The sequence below is a fragment of the Corapipo altera genome, unplaced genomic scaffold (assembly GCF_003945725.1).
Source record: "Corapipo altera isolate COAL_440 unplaced genomic scaffold, ASM394572v1 1, whole genome shotgun sequence".
Taxonomy (NCBI): Eukaryota; Metazoa; Chordata; class Aves; order Passeriformes; family Pipridae; genus Corapipo; species Corapipo altera.
The window spans coordinates 39,419,190-39,439,413 of NW_020884873.1; the positions used below are offsets into that span (position 1 = coordinate 39,419,190).

The window sequence follows — 20,224 nt, forward strand, 5'->3', positions numbered from 1 at the left end:
AGGGTACTGATGAAGTTTGCTAAATATTAGCAGGCACCATAAAAGAAAGAATTATTTGGCATTAAAATACATTGTCAGATATTTCACTAAAAGTTTGTGCATAACAGATCTAATTAAATGAATTCTGCAATGAACAACAGCACACATCACCAAAACAGTACATATTTTATAACTGCGTTTCCCAAATGATGAACTGCTTGTAGTATGACAAGCAAAGGTCATGGTGTGTAACATAAGAAAAAAACCTGGCCCATGGTTGAACCTACACTGACTCCAGACACAGGCCCAAACACAGGTTCTCCTTACGATGTGTGTGAAGCACAGGCAAGGTTCAACAGGACAGTTAAAAAACCCACAAACCAAACCAACCAACCAAAAAATACCAACCTACGGGTCTGAATAAAATCCTTCTGGATTCAGATGACGCTTGGGGTACTCAAGTCTAGAATATTTGTCCTTTCTGACAACATTTAACTTAGGATGCACATAAATACTCCATTTGCTATGGCAGAGTGTATCAGAATAAGGAGAAAGCACAAGTTGTTGCACTAAAAGAAGCACATTAATATAAACCCTCCACATGCAAACAAGAAATCACAGATCCATGTCAGATTTTCACAATTTCAAAATTCTTTTAATTTTATTTCCCAAGCTAACACAGTGGGGACAGGGGGAGGGGGAAAAGAACTGAAGGAAAAGTTCTGTGCTTTCATGGGTCCCTAAGAAGTAACTAGATGACAAAATACAGTCGGAATCAGAACCACCATGAGAAAGCTCTGAGTAGAGCTACCACAGAATGATTCAAACTACCAACTGTTGCTGTTGAAAGGCAACTGTAATTCTAAGGTGTACCTTTCTCTGAAAAAGGAAATACATGACACAATTAAGACAACACTGTGGATGGAATACACTGCAATACAGTGTTCCAGCCTGACCAAATGAACTTCTCTGAATTTTGCTTCTAATCTAGAAATGCTGATTTTGAATCTGGTATATCATTCAATTTTGCACAATGTGTCTTGGGTCATGCCCAAAACATACTGGATAGTCCATTTTCAAGAAAGATTACTCACACTGCAGCAGGTGCAGTGAAGGACCATTAGGATGACGAGTCTGTTTTGCAAAACTGAGACAGACTAACAAAGTAAAAAAGGATATGAGTGTTCTGTATATAAACATGAAGTACATACTTCGAGAAGAAAAGTAAATTAAACTAGAGAACAGTAAGTACTGGCACAAGGAAAATTTGTATCCATTAGCTAGGAATAGACTTAAGAATGAAAATGAAAAATTTTCTGGTCATGAGAAAAATGAGGAGATACCTTATTGAAATAACCTTCTACAAGAGTAGCAACAGCAAAGACAGCTTTATGTTTTATCAACAGCAACCTCTATTGCAGTCGGCAACCACGACAGAGGACCCAATTTGACCTGAGGGAAACTGGTTTGTTCTGTTTTCCCTTATTTTTTTTCCTAAGGAAGTGATAGCTGAAATAATTGAATTCTGTAACCAAAAATCTAGAATTATCTGCTACTAAAAACAACACTGTAAATATACCCCAAGTAAAAGAAACATTGAAATGCAAAGAATCTTTGAAGAGATTGCCAAATTATTTCAGATTTGGAAAATTAATACCACAGATTAATCCTTATATTGGAAGAGAAGCTCAGTACAGGAAATAGGGCTTAGACGTTGTGCCCTATTCAACGAATGGAAATGCACTCAGTATTGAACTAATTGGCTTTATGCACATTTGTATGCATGGTGAAAATTATTCCTATCACATGTATCCATGGCAAGACGAGGGCAGTTTCCTAAACTGCAACAAAGAAGGCAAATTAGAGGCTTGACGGTAGCTGACAAAACATTAAATGATTTTTCACATTAAGCACCAGACCACTATGCATCATAAACCAGCTTTCCTTAAGGAAAGAGGTAATAGTATAATCCCACTACATTCTTAGGTTCTTATTTGCAATGAATATCACCAGGCTATTTCATTTCGAAATGTGGCCCCATTTAAGTCAGTATTAGACAAATACACAACCAGGGACACTGAAAACTATAAGCCATCAAGAACTGACAAATTTTTCTTTTTGATCTAAGGAATGGTGGCCAGTACCATCAGAACTTGAGTGCAACAACCTGAATTGTTTGTACAGAGATTACTGAATCGACTCAGTTCATAATTTTTCACTCTACCCAGCCTCCTTAGACTTTACAAGATTTGTTTTACAGTAAATATTAGCTGGTCAACAGTGCTACTGAAGACATATGGACTCAGAAGTCTAAGCAAAAAAAATAGTTAGATGTAATACAGCTCATTTGAGTGAGGTTTTGTTTTTTCTTTTAAATAAGCACTCTGAATCAATTGAGAAAAAAATTATAATGCTTTCAAGTTAAATGCCTAAACAAAATACACTCTCACATCACTAAACAAATCTTCCAGTAGCATCTCACTTAGCAAGCCCCACTGGGGAATCTTGCAAGCAATCTGCTCTGCAAAATACTACTGGTGCAATAACCAGCAATTCCACAAAGGCTGGTAAACCACATCATGCACGTCCACCTTCAGAGCTGCTAACCAAACCTATAAAATCCATAGGAGAGAAATAAATGCAGATATCCATGTAGCTAACACGTTCCAGTAAATTCCCTCTTGCTTAAATAGTACGTGACACTGCCTTGAAGGCTGTAGGAAAATGTGTATGGCAACAAGTAGACAGAGAAACAAAGAAATATTTGTTTCTATCATTGTGAGAACAAGATACACCTACTAAACCAGAGTCTGCATAAGCTCTGGTGCATACTGATCACCGTGGCATATCCTAAGAATGAAAAGAACTTCAATGTGACCTATATTCTGTGTCTTCTTAGAGCCTGAGAAGCACCCTTGAATCTAATTTTAAAAGCTACCGTGTAAAACCAATTAGGGTAGGATCCACTAAGCGAATCACTTTTGAAGGTCTCTCCTGTAACAAGCTACAAAAGATGAATTGGCTTTACAGATTTACTGCCTAATCAAAGGAAGGGGAAAGTTTGAAAAATATGAAGAAATCACAAAATATCTTTTCTCAATGAAGGTGTGACTTGAAACTTTAGTTACATCATACTATTGTACCATATATATTTTTTATTTCTAGGCTGTCTTCTCACCTCACATCCTGCTACACCTACTTTATTAAAACTCCACTAACTGACCACGTGCCAATTTAACTGCTTTACTACGTCATCTTGCTCAAAGAAAAGAGTTATTTGAACACTGTTATAAATTAACATCAGCACTATAATAAATGGAACTGTAATACAACAATGAAATCACGGGAAGCTGTCAAGAAAAAGGTGATCAAGCCCTTTGTATGAAATTGGCTATATTTTATTTGAGAAAAATCTGTGGCTTTGTTGAATTTACCACCAACCCACACACAATCCCTGCTGTCCTTTGAATTAATCCAGTGGGACAAATTTAGTTTTTGCTGTAAAACCTAGTAAATTAAGTGTGCATAATGATTTTGTTAAATCTTACATTGCTCTTTTAATTAATTGATAATTTCCTCAGCATACTTTACTGTTTACTGAAGTGACATTGAGTACCTCAAATGTTTTTCACACTACAGAAAAATAAAAAGGGAAAAAAAAAAGAAAAAGAATATATAATATAAGAAATAACACCCTACTGTGGGAAGTAGGAATAAAAAAATCACTGGTTAGTAGAAGGACTGGGGAGAGGTTAAGAGCTTCATAAATACATTTCAAAATAAAAGAGCTGACATGTGGCAATACGGCTTCTATATTGTAACATCATGACTTAGTCTCTCTTGACTTGCACGGTTCCTGGAGAAGCATGTTACAGGGATTAAATCCCTTTGAATGTTAATGTGTTCCTCTTTTGAACCACAAAGAATATTAATCCTCCTCTCCTCATCTACCAACAGCTGCGCTGTTTTTTCCTACTTGACAGAGCGGAACCAGATAGCATGACACGATCGACCTGAATGTAAATATTGCTGTTTGGTTTGGAACTGCTGACTTTTTGTGGAAATTTAACAAACCAAGATCAGCTCACCTGCAGCACAAATAAGCATGCAGGCACCTAGAAACACCTTTCTGAACAATGACATCAAAAGAACTGTAAAACTAATTTACTACCTCACTAAAAAAATTAACACACTTAACAATCCCCTTGAACATTTACAGTGTCTATATTACAGAAGTCAGGCTGGAATGTTTCCAGAGAAAGAGCATGTGTGTGTGTGCACAAATACACATATAACTATATAGATTACGGAAAAGCAAGTCATAAAGCCAACAGCTACAGTTCAGTTCAGGCACAACTCCAGCACAGACATCTAGAGTCATACATAAAAACTCCATGAATCCATGTCAACCTTAAGCATAACTCTCTTTCAGCTACTTCATATGTTAGTGAAAGGACTCCAATTCCAACACAAGCTAGATACCATAAGCCAATTATAAATAAATTAATAAGAAACTAGCACAGTTTATGTCCAGAAAATAGATTATGGTGATTAATGCAAGTCTCCAATCCAAGAAAAAAATCCTCAAAAGACCATCTTTCTGACACTGTACTACAATTTTGAAGCCTTTGGCATAAATTATTACTTATACTTACTGCACACTACGCTGATGCAATTTTAAAAATCATGGTACTGTTGAGAATATCTAACAGAGTTATGCTTCATTTATTCATATAGTTCAAAAGCAGTCCATTCTGTTAGACAGTATATAGTGTAAAGTGATAATACAGAAAAGAGCAAGAATTTCCATATATACTACAAAGGTTAGGATCACACCTCATCTGGCCGAGGAACTTAAAATTACAATTGCAGTGCACTTTCAGAATAAAGATGCTTAACAATAATCTACTATTCCTGCATTTATGATATGAACTATAATCAAGAACAAAGATTTGCTAATATTAACATATTTTAATAAGAAATTATTGTAAGTGGGAATATTACTGCATTTAGGATTCTATTTATTTAAAAATGTACTTATGCATATGTATTCCTTTCAATTCACTTTGGATACTTTTAGCAGAGATAAAGCTCTTGATTACCTTGCATTTTCCACTGAGGTACTATTAACACCCAGGAAAAAAGGGTAACAGTCTGCTACATGCACAGAGGCTCTTACCTCAGGGTTAAAACAAGGTAATTCAAGGTTGCTTGATTTTGCAGTGGTGGATTTATAATCTGAGATAGAAACCTGCAGGAAGACAATCCTGTAGCATTTGCCATGTAGTAATTTGCTAGCTAGGCATCCAAGTACATCCCACAGAAACCAGACAATTACGGAAACAGATGTGGTAGAAAAAGTGTAATCTGAGGGGAAAAAAGCACACAAGACTGGAAAGATTGATTCTATAAGAATTCAAGGTTTAAGTATTCCTGCCTGTGTAGAAGAGATATTTACAGATGATATGGAAATTCGAGTCAGAAAATTCAGCATCTAGTTCTACTACAATAAACAGTTTTATTACTGAAAATAGATTCAGTTCTTTATGGCTTATAAAGGTGAATCACATCCTAAGTCCTTCCTTTCTAGTAATTAAAATACATGAAATAGAGAAGAATAGTGAATTTGCAAAACTTTACATCTATTTGTAAGATCAGATGTAAAGGCTTTGTCCAAAGACTCTGCAGCAAGGAAAAAATAAATTATACTTCATTCCAGCCCTCTGTGTCTGAAAATACTGGATCTGATCCCTATTAACACTAATTGCACATTCTCTAGTCCGGTAAATTGGACTTGAAAGTGAACAGATGAAATGAATACCAGCCTTACTGCCTATCACACAGGTCTGGCAATTCAGAAACAATATTAAGACAAAGAATTGTGTAAGCACTGTGTAGAAGTTAAGAATCATGTTGTTTATTCAGCTATTCTTCACACAAAAGCACAGACCAATTTTGATGTACTCTCAATTCAAGGAAATAGGGGGTGGAAAGGTGAGAAGAGGAAGAAAACTGCTTCACATAGCTTAATACTGACCCATTCAAGTAGTTAAGGACCAGCTTGGAATAGTTCCAAAAGCTAAAGCAACTCCCTTCCCAGTTTTGCTTGGCCAGATGGAAGATGAACATGTTTCAGGATTTCAAGCTGTGCTTTGGCTTGGAATTTAATGTGTTGCTCCATTTTTAGCTTTAAAAAAGCCCCAAAATTTACTTGCTTATTTGATTAAAATGTTTGAAGGATAACAATATATACCATACTGGGGAGGCTGTGGGGTGGGAGGCAGGTAAGGGAGGCAGTGGGGGAAAAAATGCCCTAAATAAAAAGGGAAAACAGTAAAATGAAAGCCATCTCAGAATCCAGTTGATGTAGTAGCACCATCCTGCCCCTCCATGGGAGCCCTTCCCCTCCACCCTTCAGCTTCTGTAGAGTTTTTATACAGCTGAATTCTTCCATCACCTTATAAATGTTGACTCAAAATATGGAAGTATGCTGGTTTTTTTCAGATGAAATTCTAGCTGTTTCTTTGTACCAATGTTTATTATCTCATAATTTTTCTCTATTTCATCTTATACTCATTTATCTGTTAGCCTTTAAACTTCAGTATTGCTCAGGCACATTTCAATGCTAAAGACATTACAGAGCCCTTTCAATGGACACCATCAGAAATTCTATATGTGATCCAGGTACATCCTTATTACTCAAAATATGCTATTATTGTTTCCAGCAATTACGGCCGATGCCATCATATGAATTAAAATGACAGAAATGAAACAGATGCTTTCATTAAACTTAAGTGATACAACCCTATGCTCACTTTAGTAAGGGTCTCTAGTTCAGTCACTCTTTGTAGTTTTTTTCTGTCACAGATCTGCACTAGATATTTATAAAAATAAATACTAATAGTTTTAAATTAGTATGTACTGCAAGAAGGATTCTTTTAATACTCAGAGAACTGCGGACAATAAAGAGGCACTGGAGGACGAAACCACTATGGTTAAAAAAACTACGAAAGAAATTAATTTGTCTTGCTCTTTACTTATCAGGGTCACCATCAGAAGCTGTAATTCAATAAAACAGAATACACTGCTAATAGGAGACACTGCTTTATCCTCAAGGGAATTTCTTTTGCAGTTGTCCTGAGTTTAATCTTACTGCCATGACATCTCTTATTCCTTTTACTAGCACAGAACCAGGGTAGAGCTGAATAAGCTATCAATGGAAAGAATTAAAAAGTAGTCCTTTCAGTAAACTGAAAGTATGCACTAATAAAAAGAATACTTAAGTGTATAACCTGTTCTTTTCACACTTCACAATATTGTTAGAATTTTAAGTCACACCACCTGTTTAGTGAAATAATGCTCAGTGAAATACCAGTTGTAAGCAGGAAGACAGAAGCAATTTGCAACTCATATAAGGTTTCCTTCCAGGCAGAGAAGAAAGAAACAGTAGAAGAGCTTAAGTTTGTATTGAGAAGACTAAGATTTTTAAGCCTATACCCTTTCTAGTTCTATAAAGGCTATAGAAGCTGAAAATATCCTTTCTTACCCCTATCTGTCCTAGATTTCCTTTGTGCTATCAATTTATTTGTTTAGTTTTGATTTAGAGATTCAGACCACTTTTTTTCCTCGGGTGTAAAACTGAAAATATTTACTAAAGGAGATTTCAACTCACCTGATGAAGATCGCTGCCCAAAACATATTCCTGGAAGTACCCTGGTGCAGCAGATGATGCTCTAATGGCCTGCCACAGCTTATACTGACAGCCTCCAATATAATGGGACTTAACACCAGGAAAGTGGTTGTAGTTTCTAAACACAAATGCTTTCAGTGGTGTTCCTCTGTTTACAATGGTGCTTACTGCAGCTACCTAGTGATGAGGAGGAACAAAATTAGTTACATACGATGATAATATTAATATAAGAATGACAGCTTCCCACAATGTGAAATTTAATTTATACCTTAAGTGCATCTCTGGAATCTTACTAGGTTCATTGTTTATTTACATTTTTATAAAGTCTATCTAAATTTTAAAAAGTGAAAGTAAAAAACAAATAAAAAACCCAATCCCTAAAGAAAATGCTATTTTTAACTTGAAATTGTTTCCACTGGCTACTCTGTTTCTATGAATATCTACAATGTTTAAATAAAAAGCTGCTGTCAACTATATGATTAAAGAATATTTTGCTTTTAGGAACAGTATTTTATTCTCAGAAGTCTGTAATCAGCAATGCAACAATGCCATTAAATATGAATATCAGAACTGTCAATCAATTTCTTTCCCCCAAAAAATGATTACTTAATAACAAAACCTGAGTTAAAGAATTGCAGGAAGAATCTCCCTCCCCCAAAATAAATCAAAAACCCACCCAAAAACCAAAAGAAACAAATGTAAGTCTTTCAAGGTTTTTATAAGGACACTGAAATGTCAGTAACAGAAATCACATATAGTATATCAAAGTGAAAGGCCAAAATGGTATTTCCATTAAAAAGCAAAAAAAGTATGACCAAAAAAAAAAATGCATCTTACAACTATAATCATGAGATGAAGGTGCCTACAGTTATGTGTGTTAGAATATGCAAGACCTTTTAGTGTTGTTGCAGCCAGCCTGGCTGGCACTATCAGAAAAACACTCTTTAGCAGCCAAGTGGCTGCTCAATTCCGTTTTGTTTACTATTTTACAGAGTAGGGTGTTTTCATGAAATTTACCCAAGAGCACAGTTGATGGTGTGATATCACTCTATGCATTTTCATTCTTCAGCTACTTAATTTAAATAATTTTATTCACAGTAGATTCATCCTTACAGAAAAGAAAACAAAAGAGTAACTTCTACATGACAATGCAAAGGCAAAACATGTGCCTGGTTCATACTCAATCATTTGATGGAGGGAAAGTTTCCTGTTTTTGTCAAAAGGTAGGTTTAGTTCTAAGCACTACTAGAAGAAGAAAGAAAAACAACTTCAGGAAATTTAATAAAAAACCTATTAAATGGATGTTTGATTTTATTTTTGGCAATACCCATGTATTCTTCCACTTCATGATGCAGTCTAAGTTGCCAAGTGCTCAGCACCTTCAAGAAAAATCCATCTTGCCATGATTTAACAGCAGCAGAGCACACAACTGCATGTTTTATTTTGATTTTGCTATACTTTGTAAAGAGTGCCACCACTGAGAGCACTACAAAGCAATTACTGTGAACAGCTAGTTTCAACTCTATTTATATTCACATTTTATTACTGAAGAACATGGAAGGAAGCCAAAGATCCCAGTTCAAAGATAACTTTCAAGTCAACATAGGATAGCTTCTCTCTCAGAAAGCAACATACCACACCAGCCTTTTCATGTCCTTGTTTTAGACATGGACTAGGAACGCAGTCAGTCAGGCACATGTTTCTATGTTTAGAAAAATGTGAATATCTTCCATTTAACAGTAAAGCAATGAATATAGTGCTATGACACCAAAACACCTGTTAATTACAGATTGTTCTGAAATATGTCCTATTATATTTCTCTTCTTTCTTCACACCCTATCCTTCACCAAAAATAAAATACCCAGGCTTTCTCATCTTTCACTCTCGTGCTGCTGCTGTATCTAACACCCCTCCAATGACTTGGTGCCTTTTCTACCATACAGGAAGAAAAGAGATCTCTAGGCTTAAGAATGTGCCTGGAGAAAACTGGGTACTCCAAATAAAGTGAGAAGAAGCCCTGTCCTCTTACAACACAGTAAAACAGATCACGGATGACATGACAGGATCTCCAGGCACTAGAATTCTTATATGAAAAAAATAAGCTTTACACAACGTCAAAATGTTGACCTAGTACTTCTATGCTTTCAAGGTTTCTAACATCTCTGAAATATATTCCAACTCGAAGTATTAAAAATATGAGATATTGATGCAGAAGTTTAAGAATCTAATTAATTTTTATCTTGTAAAAGCCCAGGTTATTGCATTGGAAGCCTGAAGAGCTATCAACACTCATGCTGTTTATCCAATATTCTTCTAGGGACAGAATTTACTCAGAACTCTTAACAGTATTAGTGAAATACACAATTAGTATTTACCTCAGAAAACAGTACTTACCTTTGGACATTTGGACTTTCTTGCAGTTTCAATCATAAGATTCGAGCCCATTTTTTCTCTACAAAAAAGAGTGTACAAAACTGAAAATGCTCCATCAGTTTAGCATCAAAAAGATGTATATTTTTATCATTCTTATTTCTGCAACCTTTGCATTTAAAAGAGGGAGTCCTTGAATTTCACTTTACTAATCAGATTTCTGCAGCTGACTTCAATGGACCAACATTTCAAACCTTCTAGGCTGTTGGAAATAAATCTGAAGAGTGTTCGAGGTCTTGATTCAAGTTACTTCATCACATATTTAATGATAATCATTAGGATTACTCAACTACTCAGTTAGATGAAGCACTTTGCTACATTCAGGAATCAAAAACTCAACATCCTTATTAAGCAGTTTCATAGTAATGAAAATTACTCTTCTGCACTGTTACAAAAACAAAAGCTAAGGAGAGAAAGATGTCATTCCACATGATTCAAAGAAAGTTAAAACACCTACATGTAATCTTCCATAACAGTAATCCAATATGCATTTAATATCCCTTTTTGAGGAAAAAAATTTTCAGATGCATACAGTTTTATGAATCACATGAACGGGCAGTATTGTAATGGATCATCACATTAGCACTAGGGTCAGTATTCCAATTGCTAACTAGAAGGTAACCCTCCTGTGTAGTAGAGGAGACTGGAGTAAATTACCACACTAGCCAATAATCTCACCTCAGCATCTATTTCAGCTTTGATTTGCTTACAGTAAAGGTCTAAAACTCTTACAGAGTTGGTGGTCATCCATAATGATTCTAAAAACAGGTTGTCCTTTAAGCAAGTTTTCTTCCTCCCCTAGAACATAGCCCACCCAAACACTGGTGGTACATTTGCCTTATACTGCAAAGACTGTTAACAGTATTGCCATACTTTTAAAGCAGGGATATTCCATGTGTTGTTTTTATGAGATCATCCACCTGCAGCTCACACCCCCTTCTGATAGTAGGTGGTAGGACTTCCACCGGTAAAAACAACACCTTTATCAACCTAGTCAGGTCAGAAGATAAAAGCAGCTTTACATGCTACAATAGAAGCAGTCCTCCATGCAGACAGTAGACTGTACTTGTAGCTAGGACAATTTACTGCTCCACTAGTGGATATCTGTGCTCGAAGGATGGCTGTGTACATGTCCTTGAGAGGGAAGAAGGAAGAAAAACAGCTTCCAGTCCTATGATTGAAAACTCTTGCTGACACAATTCTTCTATCAGTAGCACTGTTTTATTTTTTTTCAATAAATGCATTAATTCCAGTCTCAGTCACCAGCAAGGAGGGGAAAAGTGCCATCTGCACTCCCTAACTGATTACAGAAGGAGACGAAGGCACACAAAACCATGAAGTAGGAATAAAAGATATGAGACTGACAGAGGTGAGATATCAAAGACATCTACTGATTTGCATCACTTTCATCTACTTCTGAAATATCTATATTACCTATTTTTTCCCAAACCCTGAATGAAAAGATTAAAAAAATGCATAAGCAATATCCACTGCTTAATTATAGGAACCATCAAACTGAATAACTATCTCCTCACATCTTGTTTTTTATGAAGGCCAGGAACTGATGCTTCAGATAGGTACAAGAAATCCCTTAAACTACTATGCAACTTTAGACATTAAGGTCTAAAGATAAAAGTTTAATATCACCTCCAAATTTATTTTAGTTCTCTTGCTAGCATTAAAACAGTTAATTGCGTATTATATAAATGTTTTTGTCAAGCCTCGCTGTTCGGTTATTTTAACTAAGTCACAGCAGAAGTAATTCCACAGTTTCTTCACATACTGCATTAAAAAAAGAAAGTCTTCTAATTTTACTTTTATTGAATATTCCCTTGATCACAAAGAAAAGAGGAGACTGGTAATTCTCAAGATACCTTATTTATCTCAAATTACCACTTTATCATGGAAAAAAAGCAAACAAGTTACAGACTCCTAGTGCCTTTGTGTATGTTGTCTTTAGGTCACTGGCTACTTTTTAACAATCTTGCAATAGAAACATTCTCTAAAATGGGGTAACCAGGACTGTAAATAGTATTTTAAGTGAAACTGTACTACAAATTAATATAACGGCATCATAATATTTTCTGTATTTTCAATGCCAACTGACAATCACCTTGTTTGACCACAAGAATATAGATGTTTCATTCAACTGTCCATGACAGCACCCAAATCACTTTTGATATTAAAGCTACTTTAAATCCTGTAACCATTTTACATTTTTCCACTCACAGGTTATTACTTTACACATAATTTCATTTCCCTATTTTTGCATCTATCTACTTTGCTTGTGTCTGTCTGTGCCCATGTCCTCTAGACATGACCTACATAAGTCTCTTTCACAAACGCTGCTGTTTCATTGCTTCAAGTCACTAATATTGCAACACCTATTTCAGTAACGCTATGAACAACACTCTGCCAACCAAATGCTTGAAGAAACATTCTAATGGGCTACAGCAACGGTGCAATCAAACACTTGAGAAAGAGCATTCAATGCGAAACGCAAAATTGTACCTTTTACCCTCTTCTAACAACAACAGTAGTACCAGGAAACTATTACATCCTTACCAAACCTACAGGAGAGACTTTTATAGCATATGCTGGTACAGAATGTGCTGCCCATCCAGTTGCTAGAAAACAGTGTTCAATTTGCAAAACAAATACTGGTTTGAAGTATTATTACTTGCATTCTCAAACACATGCATTACCAATTTTCCTACCAAAGGAGTACATGTAGCTTTTATCCTACGCTCCATAAAGTGATCGAGTGCTTCTCAATCCCAGTATTTTAGCTAGCTTGTAAAAAACCCTAGCTGCTCACTAAATTTCTCCAGTAGTTTCTTCAGACATATGCAAGAAAAAAATAGTATATGCAAACAACAGTCAAAAGAAAGCAGAAAAGTTGGAACTATAAGCCACGTTCTTCTTACAAATGGAATTCAATATAGCACTACCTAAGACTGATATGTGGTAAGTATAATTTTCTGCACAATGTAACTGATTAAAACCAGTCCTCAAACTGCAACTCAAGAAATATATAAGAAAAGTTAAAATAGACAAATACGTAAGACTTAAAATCAATTCCCTACAGCACTCTGAATAAAAAGTCAGTTAACTAAAATTAGTTCCATTTTCTGAAATGGAATTTATAACATACCTCATGAATGCATGCAACATTAGCCTAATGTAACATTAGCTTAATTATTTTCAGCGGGAATACTTTCTGTCAAAAAATATAACCACTGACATCATGGTAGGGCTAAACATATATTGCATGTCTGTATATTGTCAATGGATATTCTCTATTTCAAGGAAGGGAGACAAGCTAGCATTTAAACAACAAAAACCCACCCTGAACAAGTAAGGTTTTTAAATTTAACACAAAACATAGAGAGCAGTTTCCTCACACTATGACTGACAGTTAGACCTGACCTTCATATTGCTGTAAAGAGGTGCTATACAGTCTTTTAATTCCCTTTCTTAGTTCCAGGCTCCCACACCACAAGGAAGCCTCCAGGAATCCCTTCAATAAAATGTTGTGTAGGCATAGAATCTCCCTTCAACATTACGAAATTAGGTCAAGAAGTCATTTGTTGATCAGCACATTTAATTTCCAGTTCAGTCTATGGATAGTATATTAATTGCCTGGCTTCTGTCTATTGCACCGCAATTCTTTACCTAATGTGCTACAGCTGCAAAAAAACCAAAAAAATAGCATTTTAATTAAAAGCATGTAAAATACTTTCATATGAGGTTATTGTGATTTTCACAAGACTTCTTTTAGTTGAGCGGGGGGGAAAGGGCAAAGGCAGAGAAAAATCTCATTGCTAAAAAAAAACCTCCAGATATCTGAAAAGAAAAGCTCATGATATTAATTTGATAAACATATTTATTTCTAAAAATATGCAAGAGCACAGAGAAGTGGTGCTTCGAAGCCCCTCTCTCCACTTCAAAGATGTGATATGCTTAAAACTCAAACAGCATAGGTATTCCCACAAAAAGTCAAGGAAAAAACCCTCTTTCAATCTCATAAAACACACTAATCATGTTCCCAAAGGAACTTATTATTTATCAGAAGGAACCTTTTACCTTTTTACACTTTCTCTCAGAAAAGACTGTTTCAGTTCTTTCAGTAGTAGTGCCAGCTTATGTTGATTGGGAGACTATGATATTAGTTTGCTAAAAATTATAAACAATTGAACTATCAATACCGACACAGATGAATAAAACACATAATACAATAATTCCTTACAGTGACTTTTCCTGTGTAGCCATTAATACATGTGTATACATTTCTAAGAACAAATACCATTTAATGGGCAACTCTGACACTGAGGATATTTTTTTCATTGTGATCCTTACAGCTCATTTCCCTTTTCAAAGAAAGGGACAACGGGCAAACCCCCAACATTAAAAATCCCCACTACAGCACATAATTTCATTTCTCACCAATCTCCTATAAGAAAAAAGGCACAGCAGGTGGCTAGGAAATTTTGTAGCAAATCTGTAATGAGTCAGATCAAACAGAGCTGGCAAGCATACAGGAATATAATCAGAAATCAGTGCATTAAAGCTTACTTTATTCCCCAGAAACAGAAATCATTACATTAAAGGCTTTCAGTGTTTTGGTAAATATGAAAGCAGCTATTTCAAAAGAATTAGAGTATATGCTACTCCTTTCTAGTTGTTTTAAGAATTTTCATTACCAGTGAAGCAATAACAAAACCAAATGCACTCAGATACTACATTAATTATTTTTCACCTGACCATTATTTACTTACTTGAGCATTTTTTCCCATATATCACTGTCATAAAAGGCGTGGCTCCAACCCATTTTGACTGTTCCAACAATGACATTCTGCTTAAAAACATCTGATCCTAATTTGTGGTACAGTTCTTCACAATCATCCAGAGGGATATGGAACAACCCCAACATAAAAGCTAATATAGCTCCTGAAAAACAAATATTTTGCAATATAAAATGTAGCCTGAAGTGAGATTACAAAGATGTATTACCAGTTAATGTAGGTCAGAGGTTAGCAGAATATCTGTCTGGAAACAGGAAGACCAATTTACATTTATATCAGTAAATTTCTGTTCAGACATCACAGACCATGTCTTAAAGGGACATATATAAGATAGAAACAGTCTACTTTCAAAACCAGAAATATGAGAAGTTGAAAAGTGGCATTATTTCATTTTGTAGATTTCATCCCTGCAAACAAGTATAGGGCAGAAAAATTAAATCCACTGCTTTACTTGGAAAGAGAAATAAGTAAGAGAAATCTATGTTGTGATATTAGAAACATATTTGGAGCATTACTTGCTATTTTGAAAACTCTTAAGTCAGCAGAGAAAAATTCTCAGAAAATTCTTTAAAAATAAGGGAGTTTTGAGTACTTAGGATTACATTTGGTTGCAATCATTTAGTTAGTCTCATACATGCTGCCATCTAGTGTATGCCTAACAAAAATTATGACCTACCCTTACAGGAGAAAAAACAACAGCATTCAAAAAGCATGACTGTTGAATACCAATAAAGACTGTGGAGAAATACAATCAACACATTACACAATTCTTAGATATAATAAACTGAAAGGGACACATATAAGCTTTAAATCTAATTGTGCAGTACTGTGAGAGCATGTAATTAAGCGTTAGGAATAGTTAGGACACATGATTTTTTTCAATTTGCAGAAACATGCAATGGGTTTGAATAAAATTATTTCTCAAAGGTGCAAATGCTTGAAATAGAGTAAGAGTACAACACATGTGCAGAACAAACTACATGAAGGAAGTTATGGATGGTTTTAAAGGAAACATGACTTCCAAGCCTCTCTCGCTCTCACAAACCCCACCACCCTGACAGCCGAGCATCAGTGCATTGATGGTCTCAGTTTCTTAAAAAGTAGCACAAACACTTAAGGGAACTTGGGCCTATTTGACACAAAGTTTCATCAAGAGAAACTTAATTGCCAAGTCACCAAATGCCTGTATTCTAACACCTAGCACAGAGAAACACCATTTTCCCAAGTCTTGAAAATCCTCTGCTATCTTGTTTTCCTCTAAACTCTCCAGCATCACTTCTACATTATCGTGCACTTGCTATTTTGGTGAGCAGTTTCCAAGGTTTCGGGGCCTATTACCGCATCATTGCAGTGACCTTTCTCTGTGACTGCTGCATTTAAATGCTCTGACCCCCAGTGAAGTTGTCTTCACAAAGACAGACTCTGTGATGCTGAATTCACAGCAAACGGATTATTTCTAAACCTCAAAGGCAAAACAGCTAAATGATATTAAGAAATACAGAAAGTGCAGCAGAAAAGAGAAGTGCAATGCACAAGAGGCATCCTTCCTATCATTTAACACATCACTCTTGTAAAGCACAATTCATCCAGATTCACTGGCATATGTACTGTCAACACAAACAGAACTGCTAGTACGTGCTGACAGATGTGCACAACCTCTCCCAGCCACGTCTTGTCATCTATTATTGTGAGCTGGACTACTGCAGACAAAGCTTGATAGTATAAACAACATTTAAAAGAATATGTTAAGTACTTACTAGCAGTTACAAACCCAAAAATTTGGGGAAGAATTAGTTCTAAAGTTAGTTCTAGGGAGAGTAGTGGGATCAAATTAAGAACACTAGGCCTCTCTATCCAAGATAAAATGTCTTTGTAATGACTGAAGAAATTGGCGAAGTATTTTTCAGGGAATCTATCTTCCAAGGAACCACTTACTGCTAAATTAACTAACAAAGGATTTCTTTGGAAGATTACTTAAACTATAAAACAGGGAACTATATTGTGCCTACAAACAAATTCTGTCTGGTAGACCTAAATATTGTCCTTTACTACTGAGTCTATTAAGCAAATCTCTGGAAACACAAACATTTTCTCTCCTCATGGTCATCTGTGTTTAATATAATTTCTGAATTGAACTGTATAGAATATAAGTATAGTGCAAAAAACCTTGAATAATGTTGAATGATTTTCTAAAGGAAACAGCATATACCTCATGTTAGAAATCAGCATTGTGTGGCTAATGGTCTAGCACCATTTCTGAAGACGACGACTATCGCTTAAAGAGAAACTTATGCTTTAGTTTCCTACTTTCTAGGGAGGAGTAAATTAACACTGAGTCACAAGAGTAAGTCTGGGAGAGACCTGTAGAGGTCATCTAGTCCAGCCTCTGTTCAAACAGGTTCAATTAGAATAGGTTACTCCGGACTTGTTAAGCCAAGTTTTTAATATCTCCATGGATGGAGATTCCCCAGCCCGTGCAGGCAATTCCTTCCAGTGTCTGACCATCTCTGCAAGAAAAACAAGATTCTGCAACCCAATTATAACTTCCCATACTCCAGCTTGTCCTATCACTGTGCACCTTCAAGATGACTCTAGCTCCATCTTCTTTATATTTTCTCATTAACTGAAACAGCAAAAAGGCTTTGCTTTAGCCTGTTCTTCTCAAGGCTGAATAAACCCAGTTTTTGCACTCTCTCTCTTATATGTCATGAGATCCAGTCCCCTGATTATCTGCTTGACCCTGTGCCAGACTCACTCAGTATGTACAAGAACACACCCCACAAATTTAAGGTTTACAGAGAAGCCCCAAACTAGACATTCATAGCCAAACAGAGACCCTTCATCTGTAGGCATGTTCTTGTCCACACAAGCCAGCGCGGTTGGCTTTCTTTGCTCAAGGGTACACTGATGATTCATGTCCAGCTTGTAAGAATCAAGACTAGGTCTTTTTCTTTAAAGCTGGTTTCTAGATGGAGGGCTTTGTATTTGGCTTTACTGAACCTGTCAAGCCTGTACAGGCCAATCTGAACAGGGGCACCACTCTACTGACCACTTCCTCTAAATTAAATCATCCAAGATCTTGCTACAGGCACACTTTGTCCTGCTGTGCAGGTCAGTAACAAAGTTGGGAAGCATTACTGATCCAATATGAGTCCCTGAGGGGCATTACCTTAGTTGTCTGTGAAGTCCCATAAATATCTAAGATAACTGTATCTGTGTGCAAAGTGAAGATTTCACATTAATTGAAAACAATGACAAATCAGTTTGAAGTCACAACTATCATAAACCACCCAAAGTTCTTATACAGAAGAAAAAAGACAGACTTTAGAAATCACAACTATGCTTTCCCAGCTTACCCTCTAAGTCAGAAACTGTAAAACCTACATTTAATTCTCAGATGTTCTTTTACTATATTCACAGCAAAATCCCAAATTGTGGCTTAATAATTACCTGTGCTTACACCACAGATGTAGTCAAAAAGTTGATAAACTGGCTTTCCAGTTAGTTCTTCTAGTTTCCGAAGAGTCTGAAGTGCAACCAAGCCCCTGAAACACAAAAATCCCCTTCACATGCAATGGCAGTTTTATCTTACATAGTCATAATTAAGTAAAGGTGGTCTTAGAGCTAATTATAATTCAGTGACTACAACAATAAGAATATTGAATAATTCGGGGAATAAAAGTGTAGCAGAACAAAATTAAAATAGAATGATGAATACTAAATATAAATTACATACTCAGACACACCAACAGCTTCAGCCATATTGGTTTTTAGTAAAGTCTTGGGGATGATCATTCTGTGGATGCAGACTCAAGAGATTTTAGCTGCATCCACACCACACAGCACTTTAAGTTTGGTCTTAACAGGGCTGTATAATGCCCCTTGAAGTACAGTATTTTTCTGTGTGGGGTTTGTATGGCACCCAACTCAATGTGTCTGAAATAATGGGAGAGATGCATTACAGACCACAGACTTGTGTTTCTGGCATGGAACAGTGCTAACTCAGTTGGGATAGAGCAAGATAATTGTGTATGGCAAAACAAGCACCAAACAGAGCACCAGTCAAGCACCAATACATACAAAAACAATACCCGTGTAACACAAATGTAAATCATGAATTGCCTCTTTGGGCATACATTTATCAAAGAGAAACTGAAATTTCACTTCTAGTTACAGTAAAAAAAAGGCTACAGAAGTTTTACCTTGTTCCTCCTCCATCAATGGTGAGGACTCTAATTCCCCAGCCTTTCACAGGGTCAGTATATCCAATTAGAGCTAAAGTTTCTCTAACAGCAGCCTGAAGACTTTCATCATTAGCCTGTCTCAGTCGCAGCAGGCATGGGATTACTTTTTCCTATTGATGAATACAAAGGTATTTCATTCCAACCATATGTTTATAGCAAAAGAATCCATGCTTAAATTTACTAGCTTGGCATTTAAGTATAGAAGTAATATTAGTTAAACTTGAAGGAAAACTTCTTCAAAACCGTATTTACCCATCTTTCTCTCTAAAAATGGAAATAAAGGATGCCAATATTATGTTGTACACACCTCATTGCTAAAAGTAACTACCTATCAAAATTCAGCAGTCAAGGTGAAACACAAATCTTTCGAATAGCTAGAAAAGCTACATTCACCAGGAATTAAGTTTAATTGGCTTAATGTCACATTAGCCAAATACAGATTTGAGTATGTAGCACAACAAGTATAGGTAAAAGCCCGCCCGGATTGTGCTTAAAAAGTATCACATTGCTTCAAAACAAGAAATGCCTTCTAAGTACACTAATAACAAATATTAAAATTCTTCCTCACATGGAGTACTTTTTAAATGTACATTACCACAAATATATAGAGCATTACAATCAAAATGGGAAGAGTGGATATACTCTCTCATAATAAAGTAATTCACATATATTTATGTGGACTCCTGACCTGTACCCTGCCCAAATGATTCATCCTGCCCGCACTCCATTCCCAAAGGCTGCTTTTCCAGAAATTCTACCACCTATGTCACACATTTATCACATCTTGTGGAAAAAGGCACAAGGCTAATAAATGTTGTGATTGAGCTAGTACTTCTAGAACAGTCTACCACCCACCTCCTGTCCTCTCACTGCAGGGAAGAAAATGAGTAGGACTAGATTACATGCACTTATTTGATGGCTATACTTCACCCTTGCCTTCTCTCTTCGAAGGAAGCATGTAAACAAGCATAGAAAGCACTGTGCATATGCAGATCAACTGTACAGTACATTCCTGTCTGGTCAACTGCCTCAGAGGACACAGCGTACGACCTTCCCCTACCACTTGAAAAAAAAAG

At 36.0% G+C, this 20,224-nt stretch overlaps 1 protein-coding gene across 2 annotated transcripts in view; it reads right to left on the minus strand.

Moving 5' to 3' along the window:
• Positions 1-20,224, minus strand: part of PNPLA8 (patatin like phospholipase domain containing 8) — a 35,609-nt gene that overhangs the window by 11,730 nt on the left and 3,655 nt on the right. For both annotated transcript variants that reach the window (XM_027657958.1, XM_027657968.1), the window contains exons 4-8: positions 19,107-19,258; positions 18,355-18,449; positions 14,878-15,049; positions 10,064-10,121; positions 7,652-7,846 (exon numbers count right to left, since the gene is read on the minus strand). In XM_027657958.1, coding sequence (XP_027513759.1) covers positions 7,652-7,846; positions 10,064-10,121; positions 14,878-15,049; positions 18,355-18,449; positions 19,107-19,258 — 672 coding nt within the window. The remainder of the gene's footprint in view (positions 1-7,651; positions 7,847-10,063; positions 10,122-14,877; positions 15,050-18,354; positions 18,450-19,106; positions 19,259-20,224) is intronic.